Source organism: Parus major, chromosome 2 (genome assembly GCF_001522545.3).
Source record: "Parus major isolate Abel chromosome 2, Parus_major1.1, whole genome shotgun sequence".
Classification (NCBI taxonomy): Eukaryota; Metazoa; Chordata; class Aves; order Passeriformes; family Paridae; genus Parus; species Parus major.
The window spans coordinates 51,720,379-51,746,361 of record NC_031769.1 but is presented as its reverse complement, the minus strand read 5'-3'; the positions used below and the strand labels follow the sequence as shown (position 1 = coordinate 51,746,361).

At 40.6% G+C, this 25,983-nt stretch overlaps 1 protein-coding gene across 5 annotated transcripts in view; it reads right to left on the bottom strand.

Moving 5' to 3' along the window:
- Positions 1-556: 556 nt before the first annotated feature.
- Positions 557-25,983, bottom strand: part of HECW1 (HECT, C2 and WW domain containing E3 ubiquitin protein ligase 1) — a 263,533-nt gene continuing 238,106 nt past the window's right edge. For all 5 annotated transcript variants that reach the window (XM_015618822.2, XM_015618819.3, XM_015618820.2 and 2 more), the window contains 6 exons: positions 21,351-21,449; positions 19,813-19,942; positions 16,006-16,152; positions 15,141-15,255; positions 13,681-13,879; positions 557-5,713 (listed from right to left, as the gene is read on the bottom strand). In XM_015618822.2, coding sequence (XP_015474308.1) covers positions 5,602-5,713; positions 13,681-13,879; positions 15,141-15,255; positions 16,006-16,152; positions 19,813-19,942; positions 21,351-21,449 — 802 coding nt within the window. In that variant the 3' untranslated portion in view covers positions 557-5,601. The remainder of the gene's footprint in view (positions 5,714-13,680; positions 13,880-15,140; positions 15,256-16,005; positions 16,153-19,812; positions 19,943-21,350; positions 21,450-25,983) is intronic.

The window sequence follows — 25,983 nt, the reverse complement described above, 5'->3', positions numbered from 1 at the left end:
ATGGGGTGCCATTTATGTAAGAAAACAGGTATGGTCAGGAAGGTGTCTGCTGACGGTGTATCTGAGGCGTGTTAATCTATCCTGGAATGTGTTAATGAAACACGCCAGAGATATTACAGTGACGAGCAGGAGACATGGGTGTGACATACTGAGATGCTGGAGCATCTTGCTATGTATTTGCTGTCAACACAGTGCAGACCCAGCATATGCTATTAAGAAATCATCCTTGCAGTTGCATTTCATCCCTATAATGCAGTAATTATACCTAGAAGCAAGGTATGTGTAAGTAGCATACATACTGCTTTTGTCCCTCTGACCAGACGTTTCCTGTAGCGAGTAATAAGCTCACATGCTCTCAAGATAGGAAAGCATGGGGGCTCTGGTCATGCACACCTACATGGAGAACCTCAAGTTTTAGACAGGTGCCCCGAAAGATTGAATAAAAGCAGTGGAAGGGCCTGAATGCAACAGTGGGAAAGGACACGATCCTGAAACTGCAATTTCTGAAATTAGTGGGCTTTGACAATGCCAGTTTCCACCCACTCTTACATACATACTCCATGAAATAGTTTATTTGTAATAGACAGTCCACACAATGCCATAACAAAGTGATTTTATTGACATTCCTCCATAGTGATATGGTTGAATAGAAAGCACAGCCTGAGTATCATGTGACATTTTTCTGTCAATAAAAGCAAAATCAGTCCAATAATGAGGACCTTTCCTGCCACTGACTTTATGTAGTCTTTAACAAAAACCGTAACAGACATTTCTGTTAGATAAATTGTAAGCTGCAGGGAATTTGGCTCATGGTACAATATTTACTATACCTAGTATCTACTATCTACAGGCATCTGTTTTTCTACTGGAACAAAAGAACTACATGACTCACTAGTGAGAAAGTAACAATCCAATCTTTTGGACCTTGTGATAACTGGAAAACCTATCCCAGATTTAGTATATTGCAGTAGTTTTATCTTTTCATAATGAACACTGAGGTACAGCAAGAATAATAAAAAAGCACCGCATTTGTTGTAGAAAGATCTGTTGGTCTGCATTTTACTGAAAGTGTTTAATCTTGACTGGGAAGCCCTATTAATGTTACTATGGAGACAGGGCAAATATAATTTCGACAGAAATTAAACAGATCTCCAGTCAAATTTGTCCTTCTGAAATTCCATAGACTGCCAAAGGGGTTAATAGTGAAGGACGAGTTTAACCCGTCCCCTGTGCGTTTTATTTTTATTTATATCTTCAAATTCAGTATCCTGTTGTTTCCAACTAGAGGTATGTCAACTTTTTGTTACAGTGAAACTAGAACAACAAAACATAATCCCAACAAACACTCCCCTCCCACAGGCCATCTCTCAGACTAGACTATGAACTCAAACCTCAGCTACAGTTCATTCAAAAGTTCATGGGCACTTGAGCAAGCCCAGTCAAGTCCCCTGACAAAAGTCCCCTGTGTCAGACTGTACAAAACTCATGACTTCTCCATTAGATGTTAGATGTAGTTTGGACCACTCACTTCTTGCCCTGTGATAGCCATGGACCTCCCTGGAACATAAAAATGAAGTTTTGGATATGCACAGACTGAAACTGAACGTGTATGTAATTTACTGCAGACTGAAGTGACAGCATTTGCAAGGTTTTACCTGGCACTGTTAACACTAAGATACAGATGTTTATACAGGATCAAATCCTGCACAGCTGATGTGGTTGAACAGTCAGTGGGACAACTTCAAGGTGGAAGACCTACTGATGATATAAAATACCTATTTCCATTCTTTTATCTCCAGATTAATGCTAACAGGATTTCAAAACCAGAAATATCCCCTTTCCTCCCTCTACCATTAATACCATCAGGACAATCATTTTGAGAACCATATGGACCCTCTGAAACTGTTGTGTTGCTGTATTCATTGCTCTGACTGAAAACTAGAATTAATTAAAGCTGTCAGATTGCCTCTTCCATTTTTTACTTGCATTTTAAAAACCTATTGATGTTGATATTGTATATTAATCTAGCCACCACCATATGTAAGCCACCACCAGGTTTCAAGGGAACTGAGGTGAAAGAGCTGAAAAGATTATTTCACTGTAAGTCTGCCCTATGGAATACCTTCTAGTCCTTCCTGTGGGGAAATGAAACCAGAATTTCTGTAATCAACAGTCAGTGTTTTATAAATGAAGATGCTGCAGACCTGGGAAGTAACAGCACTTGAATCAACAGAAGAACAAGGAAGGGGATGCCTTGCACATTCACAACAACAACAACAAGGTCAATTAATTGCATAATGGGCAGGTTAAATAACAGGCCAAGGGAGGTAGGTTCCTTCCTCTCTCCTGTTTGCACCATTCATTGCCTCACTCTGACACTGCAATGCCACTTCAGATGCACGGCTTCCCCTTCACTCCAGGCTGGGACTGGATTCTGCCCATGGCATGACGCAAAGAAAGGAGAAACACTATGTTGATCCAGATATCAGAAAGATGATGTCTCACTTTGAAAACCTATTGGGGTAGGGCATTTGGGAAGAGAGAGGGATAGGACTAGAATGGCAGAATGCAAGAAAAGCCACATATGGCATTTTCTTTCTCTTTAGGAAAACAGTCAACTGTCTGTATTTCTGGCCTTAGATCCAAAACACTTGCAAGGAAATCTGCATGACTTTGTCAACTTGGAAAACAGCTTTTAAAAAGTATTAGGCTGTGTGCTTGAAAGACAACTTGGATCAAAGATTTTGATGGGAGGTAGCTGGCTATGCTCTGTGTTTCCCAGAGGAGCAACACACAAGGTGCTTGAGATGGCATCTGCCAAACATAATCTAGTTTAGTGTGTGACGTGTGCCAGAAAATGTTGTGAAGAAGAATTTGAGGAGAAAGCCTTCTGTGTTTCATTTAGTGGAACTTGATGCTGTCTCTGAAACACAAACATCTTTTATTATGCTACAAAAAATAGTTTCACTTTTTCGTAATAAAATATAGTTTTAAAATACCTTAAAAAAAATCAACTATACAGCGTTGTAAAGATTGGATTATTTTTTTTTCTGCTTTTTTACTATGTTAATGAGACAGCTCTTGATTTTCCTTGGCCAAACACAGACCAACCAGTTGGATGCTTCTCTTTTTTCTAATGTTGGAATTAATCCAACATTTGACATAGTGCAGGTAACTTTATAACATCATCAGGAATAAATTAGGAACCATACAAGAATCACTGGATTTGGGGGCCCAGAGCTGAAGAGGCAGAAATTACATACATTGAAAGATTTCATGTTCAGTGTCTCCTGGTGTGACTTGTTCTGATGAAATTCATGTGTACATGACAGATGCTCTGAGAAAACATTAATTTTTCCATCTCTCCTGTGCAGTGGGCTGGTCACATGGAATACATGCCTGAGAGCTCATTAACTAACACTAAACATCATTTTTGGTGTGTGGTACAATGAAGCTGGCCTGTAGCTGCAGCCTCTGTTTGCAACTGTAATATAACAACAACATACTAAAACATAGATTCTCAGTAAAAGCCATACAGTAAATTAGTATAAAAGTGGCTGAAATGCTACAGAAATTGAATGAACGGGGCAATTTCAATATTTCAAATTTTTTTATGTACCATTAACAAAAAAACAAAACCAAAACAAAGAAACCAAAAAAACCAACAAAAATATTATTTTTTTTTTGCTTAGAAATATATTTTTGGCTCCATCACCTTTCAAATACCTACTGACCAAAGAATAAAAGCAGGAGAAAGATCTAAAAACTCTCAGAATGCAGTTTTTCAAGTGTGATGAGGTATGAGGTTCTGTACAACCACCATAAAAATATGTGAGAAAGCAGAAGTCAAATTTTTTTCTCTGGAGAGAAAACGTAAGACAAATTTGATGTGTTAGATCTTGAACTGGTCTCCTGACTTTACAGTGATCGAAAGCATAACTAACACAATACTACAAGTAACAAGCCCCCAAGGGGGTGTTGTAGTTCATGCAAGCTGCTAGACACTATGACATTACTTTCTCACTTACCTTCACAAATCTCTCACTTTGCATTTCTTGCATCCTTTAACATATTTAATGTCAGAAGATACTTTGCATTTCCATTTCCCAGTTAAGACAAACACTTTCAATCTGAAATTAGTCTTGGAAAACAAGGGCAGCAAAGATTAATAACTAGAATGTAATCAGAGCAGTGATGTAGACTGTAACAACCTCAGAAAAATCCATCCGAAGAAAAGCCTACTGCTATTTTCCTTTTTTTACTCCTGGATTCAGAGTTGGAAAGTACACCAAACTGAAGAAGGTTATGTCTGCAGTAACAAGAGAAAGATCTTTAGTTTAGTGGTACCTAGTATGACTGGAGGGCCTTTGGGCTCTCTCCAAGAGGATGTGCACTAAAATCTTAAACCCCCTAGAAATACAGTTCCCTTCATACCTGACAAACACCCTCATTCACTGCAGCTTCTCATTTGACAGACACACGACAAAAACATTCTGTCTACAACCAACCACTCTTGAGGATATGGACTATTCCACTGAACAAGAAAAGAGAAACAACAGAACTGAAAACAGCCCCCAGCAACCATAATGTAGCCCAACCTAACAGAAAATAAATGGCTTCTGACACAGGGGATGGGATTGTCTAGACTTGTCATTTGGAAAGGAACATTTTAAACATCAGAAAACAAAGATCTGGTAAACAGAACCCAAGGGTATTCATAGGAGTAGAACATTCTTCTTACTTCCCCTTTTCCTTGTCATATACAATACTAAGGTAAGGGAGCCTTGTCCTTTATGCTACATAATAAAACATCCTTCTTGAATGTGCACAACCTTGTGCTTCTTGTGTGGTAAACATTACAATGGAGATGCCCCTCCCAATAGCTCTGAAGTGCAAGTTCTCTCCAGTACCGGCAAGCAACAATCATAACAATCGCCGTTATGCTTTGCATTGCATTACAGGTTGTTGGTTTGTTTTTTTTTTAGTTTTTGAAGGTGTTATCTGCACCATATATCTGGGCCAGTTCCAGCTGATGCAACTGATGTGGATCATGAGTTCATATACAAAAATTTCAGTTTTGCTCATAGGTGTCTTTCAGATGGTCAATACATACAGGAAAAACAGGGATGGATGATGATATATTTGACCAGCTCCTAGTACAGGATTCAACGATTAAGAAGTAAGATGGGCTATGAACTGATTTAGAAGATATGGGCATATAAAAGCTTGGAATGCTTGATGAGGTTTTTTTTTTATTTTTTAATCAACGTAGGTGGAAGTAAACATTTATTAACATTTGGTCAAGTGTAGTGTAACTTGCATTTGTATTTTCATTGTTATTAATGGAGGTATGTAGAGATATACAGAAACCTTGAGACAGTTGTTTTTCTATTGCATACAGACTAGCAGTCCATTGGAAACAGAGGATGAAAGCATGAAGGTTAGATTGTAGAGGGTGGCAGTTCTTCATGCACAGCTTTTGTTAATCTTGATTTTTGTTTTGTTTTCAAAAATAAAAACATGGGAAACCAAGATCAAATGATGGTGGACAGGAAAGGTGACATCATCAGCCATAAAAACACCAGAAGTGCCTGAACCCCCTCACTCAAGTCCAAAGGTGCTAGTTTCTTCAACAGCTGTCAGCAGCTTTTCATACAGCATAGAATATGAGGGGTAAGGTGGAAGATCCAAACGGTTGAAACATGTGTGTGCCCTGCAAAAGGAAAATATGCTACATGTTAAACTTAATCTAAAAAAACTCAAGAAAATAAGACTTGAGAAAACTAGTTTCTACTGAGACTCAATACATTCAAGTTCACTCCAAGTAAAACTTTTGAATTCCACCTAAATATGAGGTACTGAAATGTATGTGCACACACACATCAATACTTTATATAGAAGACACAAGCTAAGTATGAACATAACATCTGATATTCCTGCTTCAGATGTTGCAGGGATCTTGATGGAGAAAAATGCTGGAGATCACTGAGGAGCTGGGGTTTAGGGTCTGATAGAGAAGTTCATTACTATAATTTTGGTTGCTTCAGTATTTTTTTAAAAAATTGCATTCATCTGTACATCCAACATGAGCTGCCAGTAAGTTTTGCACTAGTGGACAAACACAATGTGATGGACTATAGTGACAGAATGGGCTCAGCATGTGTTTGCAGTGAGGCAGGCCTGACTGCTAAAAGACCATTCAGGAATCTGCTAACTGAGGAAGGAAGGCTGCTGAAAATATTCCTGCAAGTCTGCTGTTGGCCATCTGCCTCAAGTCTGGCCTTTAAATGCTATTGATTTGTAGTACCCAAGACAAAAGCAAAATATTCTGTGCAGAGCAAGCTGCAACCTTGATGACCATCTCTTTCCCCAGTTTTACTGTTCTATTTACCTGCCATTATATTTACACTGGGAGCACATTCTAAAGAAGCCATGGAATGGGTTCCATGCTGCCTTCACCTTGCTGCAGCTTTTCTGGCAGCAGCAATTAGACCCAGAGGCAGACAGCACTTCACTGTGGGAGGTGCTATACAAATGTGGAGTAAAGAAACAGTCCCTTCCCCAACAGTTCAGCTGCTTCAACTGAGAAACTGCACAGCTCATTCAACAAATGGACGTGGGTGAGGCACATTTTCAGTAAAATTGTTTCAGTTTTTTTTTCAGTTAGCTTAGAGTTTTACATGATGACAACAAGATTTCTATTTCCTCTTGCTCACTGGGATAAATGTGAATTGACAAAATTTCACAGAAGGAAACGTAGCCTCAATGGCTAACAGTGCCTGAGCTTCTGGCCCCTAGTATTTTTAGAAGCCATGGAGTTGTTTTACTTCTAGCTCTTCTATCTCAAACTTTAACACAATGCTATTTCTCTTACACTGAAACAGCAGAGCTATCTTGGAGAAAATGAAATGAAGCCATGCTAGTCATCTCTTAGGCCACCTACAAAGTGGGAAAAACATAATGCTAGTAGATGGGCTGGCCTGAGACTTGTAGATTCAGAGGGAGAGTTTTATCAAGCACCAGCAGTGAATCATTAAAAGCAATCAGGCAACTGAAATAGCCAGAGGCATATAATCTTCACTGCACTACAGAATTTCAATTAGGAGAGCTTTTACCATCCTTTTTCTCCTTCTGAATGAAGATCTGTTAGCTGGTTAGTATCTGAAGAGAATACAATAAACACAGAATTTGTGGAAATGAGCAGGAATGCTTGAGTTATTGAAAAAAAGAACATTAATAAAGCCATTATTTAATTCATCTCTTGAACTTAAACATGGCAGCTCACGTGTATTACCCATGAGTAGCCCTGCACTGTTTACTGTTTATCTCAACAATCTTTGGCAATGTAAGTTGTTTCTACAATCCATTGGCAATATGTATCAGCCACTAGGAGTTAATTAACAGACGGATTCTTGTAGTCCATTCAGAACATGTTTACCACAGGCAAGCCCCATGCAGAGACAACCGGTCTTGAGGAGCTCAGCTGCTGGGCTCCAGAATTGGAAGTAGCACAGCCATGGTGGCTCAGGTGTGAATTCTTCTAATGTAGTTTTGCAGAACCAGACCTCTGTACGGTACTCAGCTGTGGCACATTTTACTGTTTGAGACAACAGCATCTCAGACATTGCTGTTGTGCATCCTATTGTGTGGTACAGACCTATCCACAGCCACTGACTCTGGTATTTACTTTCTTGCAGACATTTATCTTGACTGATCATTATCCATCTGATTTCTCACTGGTTATGAAACAACCTTGCAATGCTGTTGACTTTTAGTCATCCTTGACCTAGTCAAACTCAGAAAAAAGATCAGATCCTTTTCTTACTATGAGGTTTACACATGTGGGCTCTTCTATAGAAGGTCTCAAGGAATTCATTGTGGGGAGCAAAGAAAGGAAAGTATGTTAATGTGTCTAGAAACACTGCAACATTTTGCTAAACAAGACTCTTGTATTCTCCAGCTCAAGAATTTCACAGAAAAAAATCCTTCCACTTCAAAGGAAGGTCATCAAATATGAAATGAAAGCAGCATTTCAGGAGTGCTATCCAGGTAAGGTTTACACTTCCACCTACTTACAGTGCAAAACATAAAACATTGCTAAAGGCAAAATCTGGGTTCATATTCTGGTCTGTGAAACAAATGTGGATCTACTGCAACTCCAGTGATGCCTGTGAAGCCCACTCAATCTTACATGAAGATACTTATGTTCAAAACTTTCTGGTTTTCATCATATATTGTGTGATACTGCACTACACAAGGAAATTAAGAGTTAGTGACACTTTCCATAATGCCCACTGCTGTCTAACTGCTCCATCCTCCAAAGGGGTCAATTCCTCCTGAATTATGTTGGCCTCCTACTACTGGTCCCAGTGAGAGTGACTACAGTAAGCATAATCCAGGGAACACTTGCCACACATACTGGGGTGAAAACATTACATCAGTAGTGCAAGAAGTAGTCACAGCAAAGAGAAAATATTTCTTCCCTTGATTTAAGCCTCCTACCATATAAGCCTGCTGACATTTGAGAGGGTGTTCAGGGAATGTGAGGCCTGGAATAAGGATTACATTGGCGAGAGCTTTTATGGGAAGGATTCTGGCTTCTCCAGAAGAAAATGCAAGATAAAGTAATGTGAACCAACTCTGACCCTCGTATGCCCTCATCCTGCAGTAAGTTAAGCAGTAAATGGACCACTTAAAATTTCATTCTTCCTGGCAGTCTGTCTTTATTGCTTAATATAGTTTTGGGGGGCTTGCACCTTTAATCTTGCTCATTGGTCACAGTGCTATGCTTATTTCTTTTCTTCTAAGAATTCTTTCTAAAAATTATAAGCTTTTTAGATTTTTGCATTCTTCTTTTCTTTGTCACTTCCTTTATTCCCCATAAAGATGAGAGTCCAAAGGCAGTAAAAGTGGGCACAGAACCCCATCCTATCTTAATTATAGCTTGAAACCATCTACTAAAGTAAGGGTTACATTCTAACATAATCATGCCTGTCAGGCAGAAACCGGACAGTTCTCCTTTTCACCTTGCTTTTGTTAAATGAACCCACAAACCCCTTTTTAATCAATCTCAGAACCCACTAGTAGGAGCTTTTGTTCCTTTTGTCTGTAAGAAGGAACACTTATATGTTGTCTAGGAATCAGTGCTTAATAGATGAATGTAGATTTGTAGCTGATACTGCTGTTATATTTGAAAAAAAGAGGAAAGAGAAATGGATGGGATATAAGGAAAGGTAAGAGACAGCAAAGCCCATGCACTTAGTCCATTGTCAAAGAAGGAAATTATCAGAATAAAATTGTTTGTAGTCACAATCTTTTTTTAATTGTAATATGGGATTCCATGGCAATTAAATACTTGATCATCCAATAGAGAGGAACAGAATTCTCTTACAAAAGATCAGATATTTACTAGCACTAGTAATCTGTATCATACACAACACTCACTACACTGCTGAACGAAAATCTCTTCTGATGAAAGGGTAGTTGCAGCTCATCACTGTTGAGAAAAGTGACCTGATTGTGTCAAATGTGATTATTTGAATCCCTGGGATACATACTGAGGTCCTTACTTACTTGGTACTCAAACAGACATAATCTTGGAGCTGGCAGGAGTTTTTGCCAGGTGAGGAGTGCAGCCACAAGGTGGGACAGTGGCATTTGTAGGCACTGAACATTTTTGCCAACTGAGGATTTAGGAAGACTGAACTGTTGCCTCCTTCAACTATAGCAGAAAACACTAGTAGCTCTTAGCACAGGTCTGTTTTGGGCCAGGAATTCTTCTCTCATAGTATCAAATGAAGTTATGCTATTCCAGCTAGAAAACCAGTGCCTTTTCATTAGTGTTTGGTGGGGAACAAGAATCCATTCTTGCAGAACTACTAGTAAAACTGATTCCATTTACAAACCTACATGACCCAGAAGAGGTGAAGAGAGGAATCCTGCTTTAGAAGAGGCTATAGCTGCAAGAATTCTCCAACCATCTCTACTCAGGCAACCAGTTAAATGTGTAATGTCCTCATTTTGGGGCAAAGCTTTGCACATTATATAACAAGAGTAAAACTCAACCTTGATGAACAAGTGATTGAACCTGTTATTTTCTATGACAAGTTACACCAGTTTGGAAGAACCCATGATGCAGATTTACACTGACAGATCTGCAAAGTGGGCAGTCTCTTTGGAACCTGCTTTATGGTCATTGTTTGGAGATCTGGGATTAGAGCAGCATCTCTGAGCTGTATGGAGCCTCAACTTTCTAACTTAAGTGATCTCAAAAGTAAATATAGATAAGGATAATGTGTCTGGCACATGGGCACACTCCAGAAATAAAATACTGGTGTAATCTTACTCTTCTTTGTTTTAGATGAACATATTACACCACAATTACCCTGTTCATGCAGGGAACTGGTACTAATGAACAAATCCAATTTAGAATGAAGCTACTGGATGTTCAACCTTCCTAAAAACGTCTTGCTTGTCCTCAGTGCCTTCAAGAAACACTTTAAGTGTCATATATTATGGTTATTCTTTGAAAAGCATTTAGAAATTTACACCGTGCCTTTTTTCCCTGGGCTTGCCATGTTGCTGTTGCAAGTGCAAACAGTACTAACCTATCTAGTTTAGGTGTTAGCACATCTCTGCTCACTATAAGCAAATGGTAGTTGCATGCTCCATTGCCAAAGTGCAAGGACAGTATGTATGGGAGATTTGCCTAACTACTTCAACTATCTGGAGCAGAAGTAAGGGAACAGAGTAAGAATCACGGACTCTCCTGATAGAGCGAAAAGTTCTCAACATTTTGTACAGCAGTTAAAGTGAAAAGGGAATTTGTTGTGGTTTATGGTGAAGTTAGTTACACTCATGTCACAGGGCTAAAAGGCTGACAGGATATGACATATGACTTTTTTTTAGCCTGTGAGTCTAAAGTACATAAATAAATCTAAATAAACATGGGCAAACCATAACCAGGTATTTAAAAACAAGTTTTAAATAATACTCATTTAGTTGCTTAACTAAGGATTTAGGGAACCTCCAGGTTTAGCCTGTGTGTTTTATGCATTTCTTAGCACTGTGTAGACTTGGCAGCACCCCATAATTTTATAAAAATGCAGGCAATAATTCATGGTGAGCAAGCTGTGTTTATTCCCCATGAGCAAGTTTTGTTTCTTTTTCCCCTGGCTAAAATGAATGCAGAGCTCTAAGACTTCTAACAAGTGCTACCAACTTTCACCTGGAAAGGAGGCCTCTTTCAGGGAGAGCAACCCATTCAGAGATAAGCACACAAACATAAAATCTCGAGGCTAACTGAATCTGAGTCAGAAGTAATGCCTAGGTTCACAAAGAAAGTTAAACAGAGCAGAAAGGGGCCAATTACCTTTTCAGAACTTGACGGGTCAGCCCAGGGCATTTTCTGTGCATGCACCAAGGTCCACCTTCCCCTCTCACTCCCTTGCACCCCAGAAGAGAGTAATGAAATGAGCAAAAATGCTGCAGGGTTTATGACTGATGGTTGCTGTCTGTGTGCAAGGAGCAATGTCCTCGGTAAGCTCTGAAACCCTTACACAGAACCTGACTGTATATATATACTGCAAAAGGAGGATCTGAACTACAAATAGGAAACTGTTGCTCTCAAGCTTTCTTACCACATTGCTGGCTGAAGCTCAGAGGGCATGAGTCATCTCACTGACCTTACATGTTTTCATCTGGTTTTAAATCTCAGTGCCCACATCTAGCTCTCCATATAATCTCAATAGAGTGCTTATGGTAGATGGACACAAACCAAAATGTACCAGCTGTGACTCAGCTATTTTAGAAGTCTGTGTTCAGGTGAGATGAACTGTTACTTGAAAACACTTACTCCCATTTCCTGACTTTAGAGGGAGTCCACATAAAATGTCAGCTCTGAATGCCTTCTCACACAGTGCCTTGGCTCCAGTTACTGCATCTCCCACCGCATAAACATGGGCTTGAGCAGGCTTGGACTGAGAGAGTGACCAGATTTGGCCTTTTCTCTCCAGAGGACTCCAGATGTTTGCTCAAGTCCATGTCTTTGGTATGTTTCTGGGTAAATGTTGCAGCTCGGTCTGGGGGGGTCTGTCCGACCCCCAGCTCTGCCAGCAACAATCCTGGACAGACATCCAGAGAAGGAGCAGCTGTCCAGGGAGTTTCAGGCAGTTTACAGACAGGGGTAACCCTTAGGAGCGTGGCCAGAGGCTTCAAGTGATCAGCTCTTCTAGAAGTGATTTCTGCTCTTGTGATCAGCTCTGATCAGCCCAGCCAGCTCCATTAATGGGTTACTTCAGCCGCGGATAGACAAGAGATAGGAGACTGTGTGGCATTCCACAGGAGTTCTTTATTGCAGGCTTCAGCAAAGGAGGCCAGTGACAATCTACCCCTGATCTGGGCAAAAGCTGGGGTTTTTATAGGGAAAGGGAGAACTGGGAAAAGGGCCTATGGTCTGAGACTGGGATAATATGACCAATAGTTAACAGGGAGATAACATGGGGTCCTGAAGGAGGAAGGGGTCCACACCTTCATCACCATGACTGATTAGTTTTGTCTTATCTTAGGGGGCAGATCTCCAGGAAGGAGGCCTGTCAAAGGACTGGGCTTCCTCCACAGGTAAACAACACGGAGATCAAGTAATGAGAAAACTGGACCAGACCCTTTGTTAATTGATTGTCTGACTATATTTGCAAAGTTTATGAGATTAAATTTTTGCTCTGTGCCATAAAAGTGGCCTCCTTTGGAGCATAGCTGAAAGCCAATGATAAGAGCAAGAAGGCGGCATCCTTTGAGGGCAAATAGGATGTAATAGGGCCACTGTAGCATAAGTATCTCAGAGGCAATGAAATGCTCTGTAATCCCAATGTGGCAGAGCCTCACTGTCAGGATATTCAAGAAAAGGTGAAGATGCACTTCAGTAAGGAGGGATGAGTGCTGGTCACCCATAAAGTGGTAAAGCAGAACTCAAAGCTGAAATCATCACTGGCTGTGCCACGGCTCTCTTGGGTGGCCTGAGACAAGTCCACCCCTTTGTGCTCCTGCCCCTTTGTTCTGAAAAGGAAGACAACCCCTCCTTTGGGAATCACTGCCAAGTCTGTTGATTCTGTATGACATTATAGCTCATTTGCTCCGAGCTGGCTCACTGAACTAGATGCAAGAAATTGGATATTACCAACACACGGTCCGAAGATTTGTCCCTAAGCTTCTCTGTTACAAAAAAAGGAACCATCAGACTAACTAAATGAAGGGATTACACTCAGGTCTCTAGCCAAAACTCAGAAACAGATTTTGGCTTTCATGTCTCTGTAAATTCACAAGTATTTTTTCTAGCACTTTGGAAGTAAAGGGAACAGAATTACTTGACAGGCTCCTGTTGATCTGAATCTGTTCTAGAATCAAAATAAGAGAACTAGGTTTCAACCTATGGAAATCTTAATCTTAACCATTTCCAAAGATTCCAAGTAGTCTGAATTGAGCCTGCAAATGAAAAAGGCAGCAAAAGAGAACACTTTTCTCTAAATGGAATTACAGAACAACAAACTGATAATTGTTTTTTGTTTTGTTTTGTCTTTTTTTAGGTGTCCTTACTGTATATATAAACTGACAGAGAGATGCAATGAAGTACCAGGCCTATGTTTCTAACAGCAATCCTGGTACAAAGTCCTGACTGGGACATACCTTGGGAGGGAGGTTATTTTCCCCCATTTCTCTATACAGAAGCGCCGCAGGCCGTTGCTCCCCCGGAGAGCGGCAAAACCCTCGTACGGCACGCTCGATGTTCCTGTGACGAACTGCAACAATCGCAGCCTCTGCTCGTTGTTAAACCTCTCCACAGCTGCCCAGAACCACCGTATCACTATGTGTCCATCATGGTAGCCTACAGCAAGCAGGAGAAATAAAAATCACTCCCTCCTAACTGGGATGAGCAACACTGAAGAAAGTTCCCATTAGCATGGGGCAGTAGATCTCCTACTGGAAAGATTCTGGCCTAACAATATATTTTGTTGTTCATTAGCAGTGGGTCCCAGCTTCCATTTTGTCCCGGCTGTGGATACAATAATATCACTAACTCATTTCAGACCCTGAAACTCAAATATGTATTAGAGATTCACTGGTCTCTCACAAATACCTTGGCAAGAACTGGGGTTACATGCATGAGATATTAAGAGCAACAGCAATATGCCACACAGTGTGAGTCTTAACATCCTAATAATTTCTGGTTCACAAGTAAATTCTCTTTTGGACTGCAGTAGTGTTCAACATATGGAGAGGAGTTTGCTGCCACAAGCCCTTCCCTGGCAAGCTTCCCACCTGACTCAGGGCTCTGAGCCTTGGTTTGTGGCTGTGAGAGCCAGCATATACCAGGCTGAATCTGTTTCAAAAGTTAAATAGAAAAATGTAGGAGAAAAATAACATTGGGGACCAGCTGTCTTGTGGTAAGCTGCGTATTTCAAGGTAACCCAAAGGCTGGGCTGTGACCAGCAGAGATTAAAACCTTGTATTTCAGGGGAGGATATGTGAACCTCTGGAACTTTCCACTTGTGGTGCAGAACTGGTGGATTTCACATTTTTCCATCATCCAAGACAGCCTGGATAAATCATTGGTTAAAGCAAAACCAGACCAAACATTAGAGAAAAGAAAAAAAATCCAACTTGACATAGTTTAGGCTGAGGGGACAGTTATGCAAGATCTGTATGTTGTTGAAATGTATTTGGGAACTGTGAAATTCAGCTCCTGATTTCAGCTCCCTGCTGAAGCCAGGAGATCTTGTGGATCTACTTTCTGTGACGCCCAGAGTTCAGTCAGTCATCTTAGATGACTTGTAATTTTTAGATCTAATTGTGCAAATCCTTTTCAGTCCTTAACAGTCGAAACTCCTGCTAAGGCTGCAGGAATTGAATAGATAAAATCTGGACAAAAATAGCAGAAGCAATTTCAGTAGTATAACACCACAATACCTGTTGATCCAAACCTGAGATCTTACTTTTTTTTTATTTCAGGAGTTATTCTTCATAGTAATTTCCAGGACAAAATAGGGCATTTCCCTCAGGAAGGACAGAAGGAAAACATGGAGCAAGACTTCCATGTTTTAGATTGAAACAGTCAAGAGAATAGTAAACATGAGCAGGCAGTTTACCTCCACGATATTCTGTGTTGTTTCGCCAGTCATTGAGATCTATTTCTGCAGTGCCAGCTATAACTAGCTCCAGTTCTCTGGCATCAAAAACAGAGACAAGCCTGGAGTCTACAACCTGGAACAAAAACCACTTGTAAGCACAGTTCAGACTGCAAATGAAGCAAACCTATGGTTCTGGGGGCCAGCTCTTTTTTCTGACAAAGTTTGAATGTTTGCATTCACATGTTTTTTGTGTATGATTAGGGAGGGGACAGAACAGGTGACTACATGGGTTGGTCACCAAAGCCACAGGTTTTCACCTGTGGTCCTTGAAACAGCTCTGCCAGAAAGATGTTCCCAGATCCAGGTCTTCAGCAAAGATAGCCTGCAAAATCCAGGGACAACAATGGAGTATCCAGGAATACCAGCAGCAAGATAACAGCTTGGATTGCACCCACAGACTGACTTTGCTGGAATGAATCCCTGAAGACACAGTGTGCTTCATCAGCTTCTCATCAAAGTGTACAATTCTTCACAATCTTTCTCAGAGACCCCTAACCCTAACCTAAAATCACAACATGGTAGAAAAAATTTTTAAGCGCCTACTTCTCTTATTGTGTGAATGGAAAGCAGTGTCATTCTTAACTCTTGATCATAAATAATGCTTTATCATATTCAGAAGACACATTTCTTTTCTTTCTCCTTTTTAATCCTAAGCATGCCGTATCCAAGGTCTTTCTCTGTAGAGATCCAAGAACTCCAGTTCCTTGCTGTTTGTGTCAGTGTAGCAATTCTCTAGGTTACCGATGAAGCACAATTTAACCAGGGTGCTACTCTCATTCAGATGAAGGAGGGATGACTGTGGAAGCATCACTCTGTTACTTACTTCGTAGAAGCCACGGACCAGGGCCTCTGTTTGCTGGACCACTCCTCGTTCCACTCGCCACTTAACCATTCTCTCGATGTACTCCTTCTTGTTCTTTTCTGTCACCGCTGTATTTGCCCCTCCAGATTTCAACTCTCTCTCTGTCACCTACAGAACAAAGATGAACAGTGGTGTAGCATTGTATGGATCCCCTTGTGTTCCAAATATGAGATCATCCATGCAACAGCACAGGAAACAACAGGATGGAGAGGCAATCACAGTATTGGAATAAGCAGACTGCTTTGCCAACTGGAAGGGATATCTACTTGTCTCTTAGGCAAGAAGTGTTACCCTTCCCCAAGTGCTAGTAAAAGTGTTTACTCAGAAATGCCAACAGCTAAAGAAAGTATCATAAAATGACTACTCCCAATACACTACCTAAAACAAGACCTTGCACAGATAAATAGTCACTGTGGGATTTGGAGTTTTGTATCAGCCATTCAAACCTGAGAAGAGTTTGTATTGTAAATAAACTTTCTTTATTTTAAGCAAGAGCTGCAGCATTTCTTTGCATTTTAATAGTTAATTTAGTTGGCTTGAGATTGAGAAGTGATTTACGGAATCACTCTGGATCCTACACAGTAAGCACTCCTCCCACGTGACAGAAAATTGTATTTGTCTTTCAATTATTTTCACATTCAATTTAGTGGATTTAAAAGGAAGAATATGTTGCTCTCCTCTTCAGTTTTCTGCTGCTATAACAATGACGTCCACCACAGGCAGTGGTTCACAGTAATGAATACAGTTCACAGTAAATGAACTGTATGAATACATATTCATTACTATTATCTATTTATTAGCCCAACAGACAGCACACAGCATAGGCAGTATTTAGGTCACCTTACTTGAGGGACCTATTGCAATATTATTAATTAAGAAACATTGACTGAGTCATCTAATCTGTAGCTTTGTTGAGAAACAGCAAGAACAAGTAAAGCTGGATGGAAGGAGTTAGGAATTCTTAGCTGGTTCAGGTTAAATTCCCAAACATAAATCATTGCATCACTATTATACAAGCAATGCTGCACTGTCCAGAAAGCAACGCTCTGTCCCTGCTACCATGCTGTATTCTTCAAGGCTGTGAGCCATTAACATAAATCTGCCAAACCAGAGACTAAATGTTATCTAGCTTTAAGCACGACCAGAAGTCCAGATGTTCACAGTCTCCTGCAAGACTTCCCACAAACACCTAGAAAACCATTAATTTTTTCAACTTCTCATTATCCATATAAATTCAAATACTATTAGTTATCTATGACTGGAGACTAGCAATTAATAGCAACGTATCTCTCTTTTGAGGTTTTTGTTCTTAGGGGCATTAACCACAACTGTGAGCTTCAATCCAGAATCAAGTTTCAGAGTAGCAAGGAGACATTTCAACCAATCTAGCTCATTCCTTTTACCTGATAGGAACAACTGCCAGGGCTCAGAGACACGCTGTATCCACAAAGAGAGCTCAGAGTAAGGCCTGGAAGAACACTTGAACACTTTCTACTGGGTAAAAGCATGAGAAAGCACTTTAGGTCACGACCAACTGACGTGTCTCCGTCTTATAAGTGAAATTCTCAAATTGTTATTCAGTCCCCACCAGTAAAAATGTGTAATGCTTGATTTGATGTTGTATCACTGCTGCTACAGGAGTGCTCCGTGTTCCAGTATGCAAGAAGACTGGAATTGACCTGGAGTAAATTCTACTTAAGAAAGTACCACGAAAGAGGATTTACCCTGAAAGCCTTAGAAGTTCAATAAACATCAGAGATGAGACAAGAAAGAAAATATGAAAGCAGCAGTGACTAGTCCATAATAAAGTGATTGTGGAAGCAGGACAAAAGGGCTTTAAGCATCTACTATACAGCTTCTCAAGGAGTCGGTATATTTATTTTTTCCCTTACCCAGCCCTTGAAATCCAGTTTCCCTATATTAGCAGAGCTCCCACTGTGATCTACACTTGCACGTGTACTAAGTAAAGTACTTACTCAGATGGCATTTAAGTGGTCAGATACTCTTGACTTGGAAGAATTTCCAACTAGGATCCGTCTGTGAGCATAAAATGTGACTGCAATTTCTTTGTTATTTTGCTGTCAGCACTTGGCAAGTTTGAAGAGGAAAATCTGACTTTCACTTAGGACACTTGGATTCTGACGGTTGTAATGCACAGTGAGAACCAACCTTACCCACCATCACTAGTTCTAGCAAGGTCAGTGTCCAGTCCATAGGAAATAAAGGACTAGACAACAGCATCAAAATCTGGCTTTTAGTGTTCTTTTGCTTTCATACCACAGTATCTACAACACTGATCTTTTTCTATTCTCTTTGGAGCCATCTCTTATCTTCCACAACAGACTCCTATGCAACTGCTCTCTTTCCTTTGAGGAGAGTGTGACAAGCAACTAGTGTGCCAAATGTTACCTTGAGATGCATCAGGGCAACTCAGTTCTTATTCAACTTTGTAGTCTTCCCTTGTAAATACAAACTTGTCTCATCTGACTTTGGGAATATGTCTGTACATGTCTGCCTTTGTGCATTAGTCTTACGTAGCCGTATCTTCCATAACTGCACTGTCAATTCAATGTCATGCAAGCTCTCAGTTCCAATTCCATGAAAAAATCCTGCATTTAAGACTGTGGAAAAACAGTGTTACTGTTCCTACAGAGGCTTCCTACTTTAATTCTTCTGCCCCATCCTTTTTATCTACCCGTAACTCTGCTCATCCTTTGTGACCTTTTGCTATATGCAGGCTAAATTCAGTATTTAATATACTGTCTGAAGCCTTGTTTGCCTTCTGTTATTTTCAAGCTCATAGCTGAGCAGGGCTGGAATTCCTCCCCTCAGAGACTTGTCAAACTCTTCAATTGCTCACAGAACTACCCTAGCTTTGTGCAAACCCCTCCAGGCAACTTTACAGTCAAGTGGTGAGAGCCATTCTCTGTATATTCCACCTGATTTCTCTGCTCCTTTTGACACTGTGTGTCTGCTCCTTACCCATTCCCTGAGCTTCTGCACTGCTTGGTGAGCTTGGTTCTTCAGCCACTCTAGTTTTCAGTATCTCCTTGGAGATCCTTAATCACGGCCTGAATACTGTTTTGATTCCCATTCAAGGCTTCCCAGGAACAGTTATAATCTGGCACGGTTTGCAACAGCAAAGAGCATGAGGGCTTCAGTGCAACCCAAAGAATCCCACAGGAGTCACTTACTATGACTGCCAGACTGCACTTAAGCCAGTGTTGCACTCCCCCTAAGGCTATAGTGGTCAGCCAGGTTACAGAGAACTGAGCTGTAGAAAGCACAATAAATGGATGTACAGACCAATTTGTTAAGTAGATGCAAGGTAAGTAAGAGACAGAATCTAACAGGGAGATATTAGACAAAATGATGGTGAGGGTAGCCAGGTCCTACACCACCTGTCAAATGTTTTTTCTCCCTCCTAACCCATCCTTTCAGTCACATCAGCTTTAAGTTACATTGCTTGCATTCACCAAATGCCACATCTGTGTGAACTACACCCTGGAGAGAAAAGCTGCACTCCAGAGAATTCCTCATGCTCATCAGTGTGTGGCTCAACAGGCCTGCAGAGGGGCTGGTATTGTATATTATACACCCTAAGAATAAACATCTGCCTTGGAACAGGTGGCTTGAAAGAAACAGAAGGTAGGAGAAGAAAATGTTATTGAAAGGCTAAAGGATCTGTTCTGACAGAAAGATGTTCATCATGCTCAACTTTGTCAGCTTCAAATTTGCTTTTCAGATGTTTTGCATAGCTATGCTCACCTGTCCAAATACCTCCTCGTTCACTGTGAAGGTTAGGTCCAGGATATCAGTGATATTGTTATCCTTCATCCACTGCAAGCTCTGATGGAACTCTTCATCCAGGTACTCTAAGTCACTTAAATCACATGGCCTGATTGCAAGACAAGAAAAAGATATGGCCCTGTGACTACTGGCAGCATGATTTCCTACTAAGTATGTGAACAAATTTACTGAAGATCCAAAATAAAACTGAAGTTCATTTAGTTTTGTTAACATCAAAGCATATTTCACAGACCGTCTTGAAGCAGTTCTGCAACTGTTTGCTTTGCATAGCTGGGCTCAAGGCCAGATCTGTTGGCTGCCTGTATTATTTGCTGTCAAAAGACACCCCTGGGGCTTGATTTTACGTGGATCTTCAAGATGTCCTGCACTTCACAGCACACGTGTCCCTTCAGCCCTGCCATGCTGTGCCTGGCTGCTTCCATTACCTATCATCTGCCAGGTAAGCACACAGGTCTGACACAGGGAAGACCAGGCAGCCTAAATTTTTGCTAAAAAGGAGCCATCCTTGTCTGCTGAAAGAACAGGTGGATGTTATGAGCAGCCTGGTTTCCAATTCCCTAAAGGGGCAATAAGGATGCAGGGATAACCCTAGGTTTCAGCCTATTTTCAGACTAGATCAGGTACAATATAGATATATAGATATATATATCTATATATCTATACTGTATATAGATATGAGTGTTTGTACCCCAGCAATAACAGTAGTTAAAAAAGCCCAACAAAGACCAACATGATAAAGGACTTAAAGGATTGTTAAGACAGGTATCTTTGCTGATTTGGAATAATCTTAATTGACAACCTGTTTCAGCTACGCTTTATTCTGCTCTTTAGCATTTAATTGCAGTCTTGAGTTAATATTTATGGCTTTTTTTATTGCTGCAAAAATTTTATGTACCTTGTCTTATTTCAGTCTATTGATTAAAGAGGGACTGATTGTCAATCCAAATTAACCTTAAAAATTCAAACTGAAAATAATGTATTATTGGTAGCTTATGCTTACTAAAATAAAAGACAGAAGACCAAAAAAACCATTCACTGGTTATATCTACATTAACATTCTTAATTAACCCAAGTTATGCTTTACAATGAAAAGCTACTCCACCAGTGGAGCATGGCAAATGATGTACTTTTGCTTAATACAACCTCTGTCCTTATTTCATTATTATTTTGTTTCATTCCATCAAAGATGTTTTTCAGTTTTCCACCTAGCAAAATCTTCATAACTTTCCATCAGTAGTAAACTCTGGAATTATGTGTCAGTACTTTCTGATGTTTTTCTAAATGTCATACTTACTTATTTTTTCAACATAGTATTTATGAACAGGAAATTCTTGGAGAAAGCAAAGAAAAATTAAAATGTGTTGATTTTCTATTGCAGAGCAACAAACCAACAGCAGAAAGAAATTGAAGGTCAGTGAACTCAAAGCAGCTCCCTGAGGGTCTGTGTCTGTGTAGGATTCACTGTGGGATCGCTGTTTTTGCACGGTTATACTCACAGCCTTAGCAGTGCTTTGTAGAATGGCCTTGTGAAGAAAGCATCAAGAAGGTACTGATGAATGAGAGCAAGGCCAAGAATACGACCGCTGAACCTGAACCTGTGAAATAAAAATGCAGAGTAAATGAAGTGTAACTCAAGATTTCCAGTACAGGGACTTACACAGGTAGCAACTGGGGTTTTCTGGTTTGTTTGTTTCTGAATTAGTTTTTCACATTTATTCCCTGATTTTTTTTTTCCAAGCAGACACTTAATGCCAGTCCTTCCATGTCTGATCAATAACAGATCTCCCTGATGCACCTCCTACTGTACCCATACCTGCAGCTGGCATGTTATGTGCTCTCCTGTGCCAAACCAATGAACGCTCACTTCCTGTGATCTCTCATTCAGTGTTCTGATACAGACTGACTACATGCAACACAGTATTTGGCCAGGGAAATACTGGAATACTCCACCTCAGCAGAACAAATGCTCTCTCAAAAGAGCTGCAAAGGAGCTCTATTTGCAGACTCAGTATCTGCAGTTTCTGACAACAGTTTCTAGCTACAACCCTGTCTGAGGTGGGGCTTTAAAGTACTTTAAAAGGGTAGTGAGTGGACTTGATAGGGAAAAACTGAAGTTCAAAAAAGCTAACTGTTGTTACCAAGGACACATTAAAATCAGCATCTAAAGTTCAGACACACTTTTCCCAGACCACTTCTTTAATTTTGCTGCTCAGCTTGTTTCAGTATTTACACACTCCTGTGTTCGTTTCTAGGAACAGCAACCCCCAGTCTCATTCTAAGTACACTCAAATAGTGCCCGGCCCATTATCATCTGAGATTTGTGATGATAAACCATTGAATTTTTCTTCCTATGATTTCTTCTGTGACTTATTCTGTATTTTTCTATCAAACCTGCTTTTAAATAAATCATCTCAGACAGAAAAACACAAAACTGGTGTGAGTCCAGGTGCATTTAATTTTTGTAAAAACAACCCCCAACAACCATTAAAAACTTGCTTGTATGTAAGAAAGGAAAGGAAAAAAATCCAGCACCCCAAATGCGAACACTCCAAGTCTGAGCTGACTGATAACACAGAAAAGTTTTGCTGCACAGAAGATGAGAAACATATCAGAAAGTATTGAAACCATTCCTTCCACTTACAGGAACCAGTACAAAGACCTCTCCTGCACTTGAATGAAACATGAGTCTGACTGTAATAAAGATGGCAAAGAATATCTGTTCAGTCAACTTTATGCACATGGGACAGAACAATTGCTTAGTATGTCAAATGGGGCACAAAATAGCCTGTTGTGGGCCCAATTAGCATTTACATCACCACAGGAGCTGCCTCCGGGTCCCTGAATCTGAGAAAGGTGCTTATGATATGCAGCTGACCTGCCACAGACGAACGATTATATTACCCCCTTTCAGCTGTTTCCACAGCAGCAACAAAAGGCAGCTGTTGGGTCTAGTCAGGGCCTGCTTCACTTCACTTGTGCTCCAGTGCAGTGCTTCCAGCAAAAAGCAAGGAAATGAGGGGGAGCTGATACAATGAAAGCACAGTGGAAGGCAGGCAGCTCAAATCCCAGAAATGCTGAACCTGTAATCCGTCAGTTTTACAGCACCTTCAGGATCCATAATCAAGTCTGTGTGTCCTAAATAATGCGTGTCAGCTTTTTTGGATTTGTTCTTCACCCCCATCCATCCCTGTACATTTTGAAAGTGAGCACTGAATGAAAATGCTGGGGGTGTTCCTCACCACAGTGCTCACCCCACAGCTACTCAGCTGTGTGGGACTGGGCAGGCAGGAGCCACCTGGAATAAAGCTGAAAGTGAACTACCTGGAAAGATTTGAGAACGTGGCTTCTCCTAAGAAACTGCTTGAATGTGTGAACAGCATCCCATTTCTCCTTGCTGCTTGTTTCACTTCTGCATGGCTTTGAGGCCATTCCTGCAAAGCTGACATGAAAGGGTTGTGCACATACACCGAGGTGTTTACAGCTAGGGGCACATGTTACAGGGGCCCTTAATGGAGAGTTTAATTTGAATCCGTGCCTTGTTGCAGAACTGTATCCAGCCATCCCAAAGCCATGTGCAGCATTTCTGTGTGAAAGGTCCAGGCCTGGCACAACAGCCTAAGAACACATGGGATAAGTGAGGCAAAATCATTAACTAAATGTTGCCACTGCAGGTGCCTATCAATACAAGGGATAAAAAAAACTATGTTGCTGACTGTATTCCCTGCCAGCTCCCAGAAAAACACCCCAGAAAAACAAGGTGCTGTGTGGCCAAGGCATGTGAGCTCTCCAGCTCCACAGACCCTTCTGCCCATGCACAGAGCTTTGGTATCTCTACAGAGACTTGCTGTACTTGACTCACTTCCGAAGAATGGCACAGGAGAAGGGTCTGTGTACCCTTGTCCATGCTGGACAGGGCCTGAGACCAGACATGACACTTCTGTGGTCTCCAGGTCTCTGAGAAACATAGACAGTGGTAAACCAATGGATACCTATCAACAGGAGGCATTTGCTGCCTTTCTCAGAGAGCAATTTATCTGTGTGTGGCTCCATTCAGTTCATCAAGCTGCCACTACACTCAGAAAAGCATAGTAGTCCCACTTAAAATATACCAAAACTTATAAAAAAGCAAGAAGAAACAAATTGCCCTCCTTACAAAAGCCAGTTAAAACAAAGCCAGACTCTTGTGTTTATTTCTCCCTGAAAGATTTAAAGCATGGGTGAGTTTTGAAGGTTGGTAAGACAGTCCTTTCAGAACAAAACAAGCTTTCTTGACAGAATAAGCAGCACAAAGTTAAATCCTGGCTGGAGGGCACATACCTTCCTTAAGCCTGAATTACATTTATCTTTCCAAGGAAGTGTAAAATGCTTGTTTGGTTTCTTTCTAGCAGAAAAGCTAGTTTGGGAGAGGTGGGGAATGCAGGGTCTTGTTCTGGCCTTTTCTTTCAACACCCTTCCCTTCTGGAGACAATGATTGAGTCTGAGTAATGTGCTCCAGAGAGGGGGAAAATGCAGGAAGGAGTTAATGAACAGGAAATGGTGTAACGAGAGACAGAATTAATGAGCAGTGGAGCTGCTCTGGTTTGACTGCCTATTGACACCGTTCGTCCACTCAAAAACGACATTGTGTGCACCTGCTTTCTGGCTTTTAACAGCACTACTCTTTGACCCATTTGCAGAAATTTCCACTGTACCCAGCTAATTCCTTTTCCTTCTGGAAGCTTCAGGTGCCCCTGAAGCAGCCACAACAGACTGTTGCAAAACAACAGGCTCACTCCCCTCGACACAGGACTCTGTGCATACTTACTGCATATCCTTGGACTCAGGGAAAGACAAATCCATATGCTGTAGCAGCAACTAGGCAATAAATTTTAGTCTGACTGCAGCTGAGTCACAAGAGTTTTAATGTACTCTGGTCCTTATCATACAGCACCAGAGCAAGGCAGGACCCACAATGACCCTTTGGTACAGGGCCCTCTCTTAACTGATTCAATGAATGGAGCTCTACTTTAAATGACAGTTTTTCCTTGGATTCAGATGGATAATGATGTACCTTGAAAATATTGTAATCTGTGTGCACAGGGGAAGAACAGTCTTTATCATTCTATTGGGAATGCTTTGGGAACCATGCCTTGTGGGCTAAATTAGGTATGGTATAAGAAACTTCCAATCCTAAAAAGAGGCAGCAGCTGATGAGATTAAAAAGATTCAAAACCCTGCAAAACTTATCTCACTCAAACACATCAGCTGCATTTAAGTGTGTCCTTCTTGATGCGGTAACTTGTGAAAAGATATTCAAAGTAGGGCTCGAGAGAGATAAATATAGCATGGTTCACATAAAATTTGAAAATGTCACTTTCATAAGACTAGCTTTCATCTCTAAGGGAAACTTACACATTCTGTTGCACCAGTTTTAAAACTCTGGACTGTTTAATTGTGCAAATGAACTTTTGGCCACCTGAAAGACAAGCTGAACAAATGAGGCTACATTGTGGGTTTCTGTCCTTGGCAGCTCTTCTGAGGATGAATGATATTTGTCAGGTGGATGCAGCTGGAGACCCCATTAGTCCTTTCACAGTGGGAGAGACTGGATCTAATTTTGATGATTATTAGATACCAGAGAATTTAACAAGAGGAAAATATTTATAAAGGCACAATCTTGGGAAATACTTCACCTTGAACATGAATCTTATTAGACAGCAGAGAATTCAGTCATGAAACAGATTTGTATGAAACTGGACATCATGGATTCAAGAGGCTATGGTACAGCTTGTTTAAAACACTGTTAAAACTGCCATTGTTATGAAGACACTCATGAACAACCTGAAGGCCAGAAACTGCTGATTAAAGGGGAAAAAATAAATTCTTATAGCCTCAAATTTTGTGATTTACAATCTTTTGATATGAGGGGGGACACAGCATGCAAGGAAAATGTACTGAGTCTATGATTTCTGAATTTTGGTGTTATCACCAGCACTAACACTTTATAAACAAAGAACTTCTTTTTCTTTAATGCAAGAGAGTTATAAGAATGTGTATTTTGCAAAAAGAGTTGACCAGAAACATGGTTACAACTCTGCCTGGACTCATACATTATGAATTTTAAGCAATACTGGCAGTGCATCAGGCATA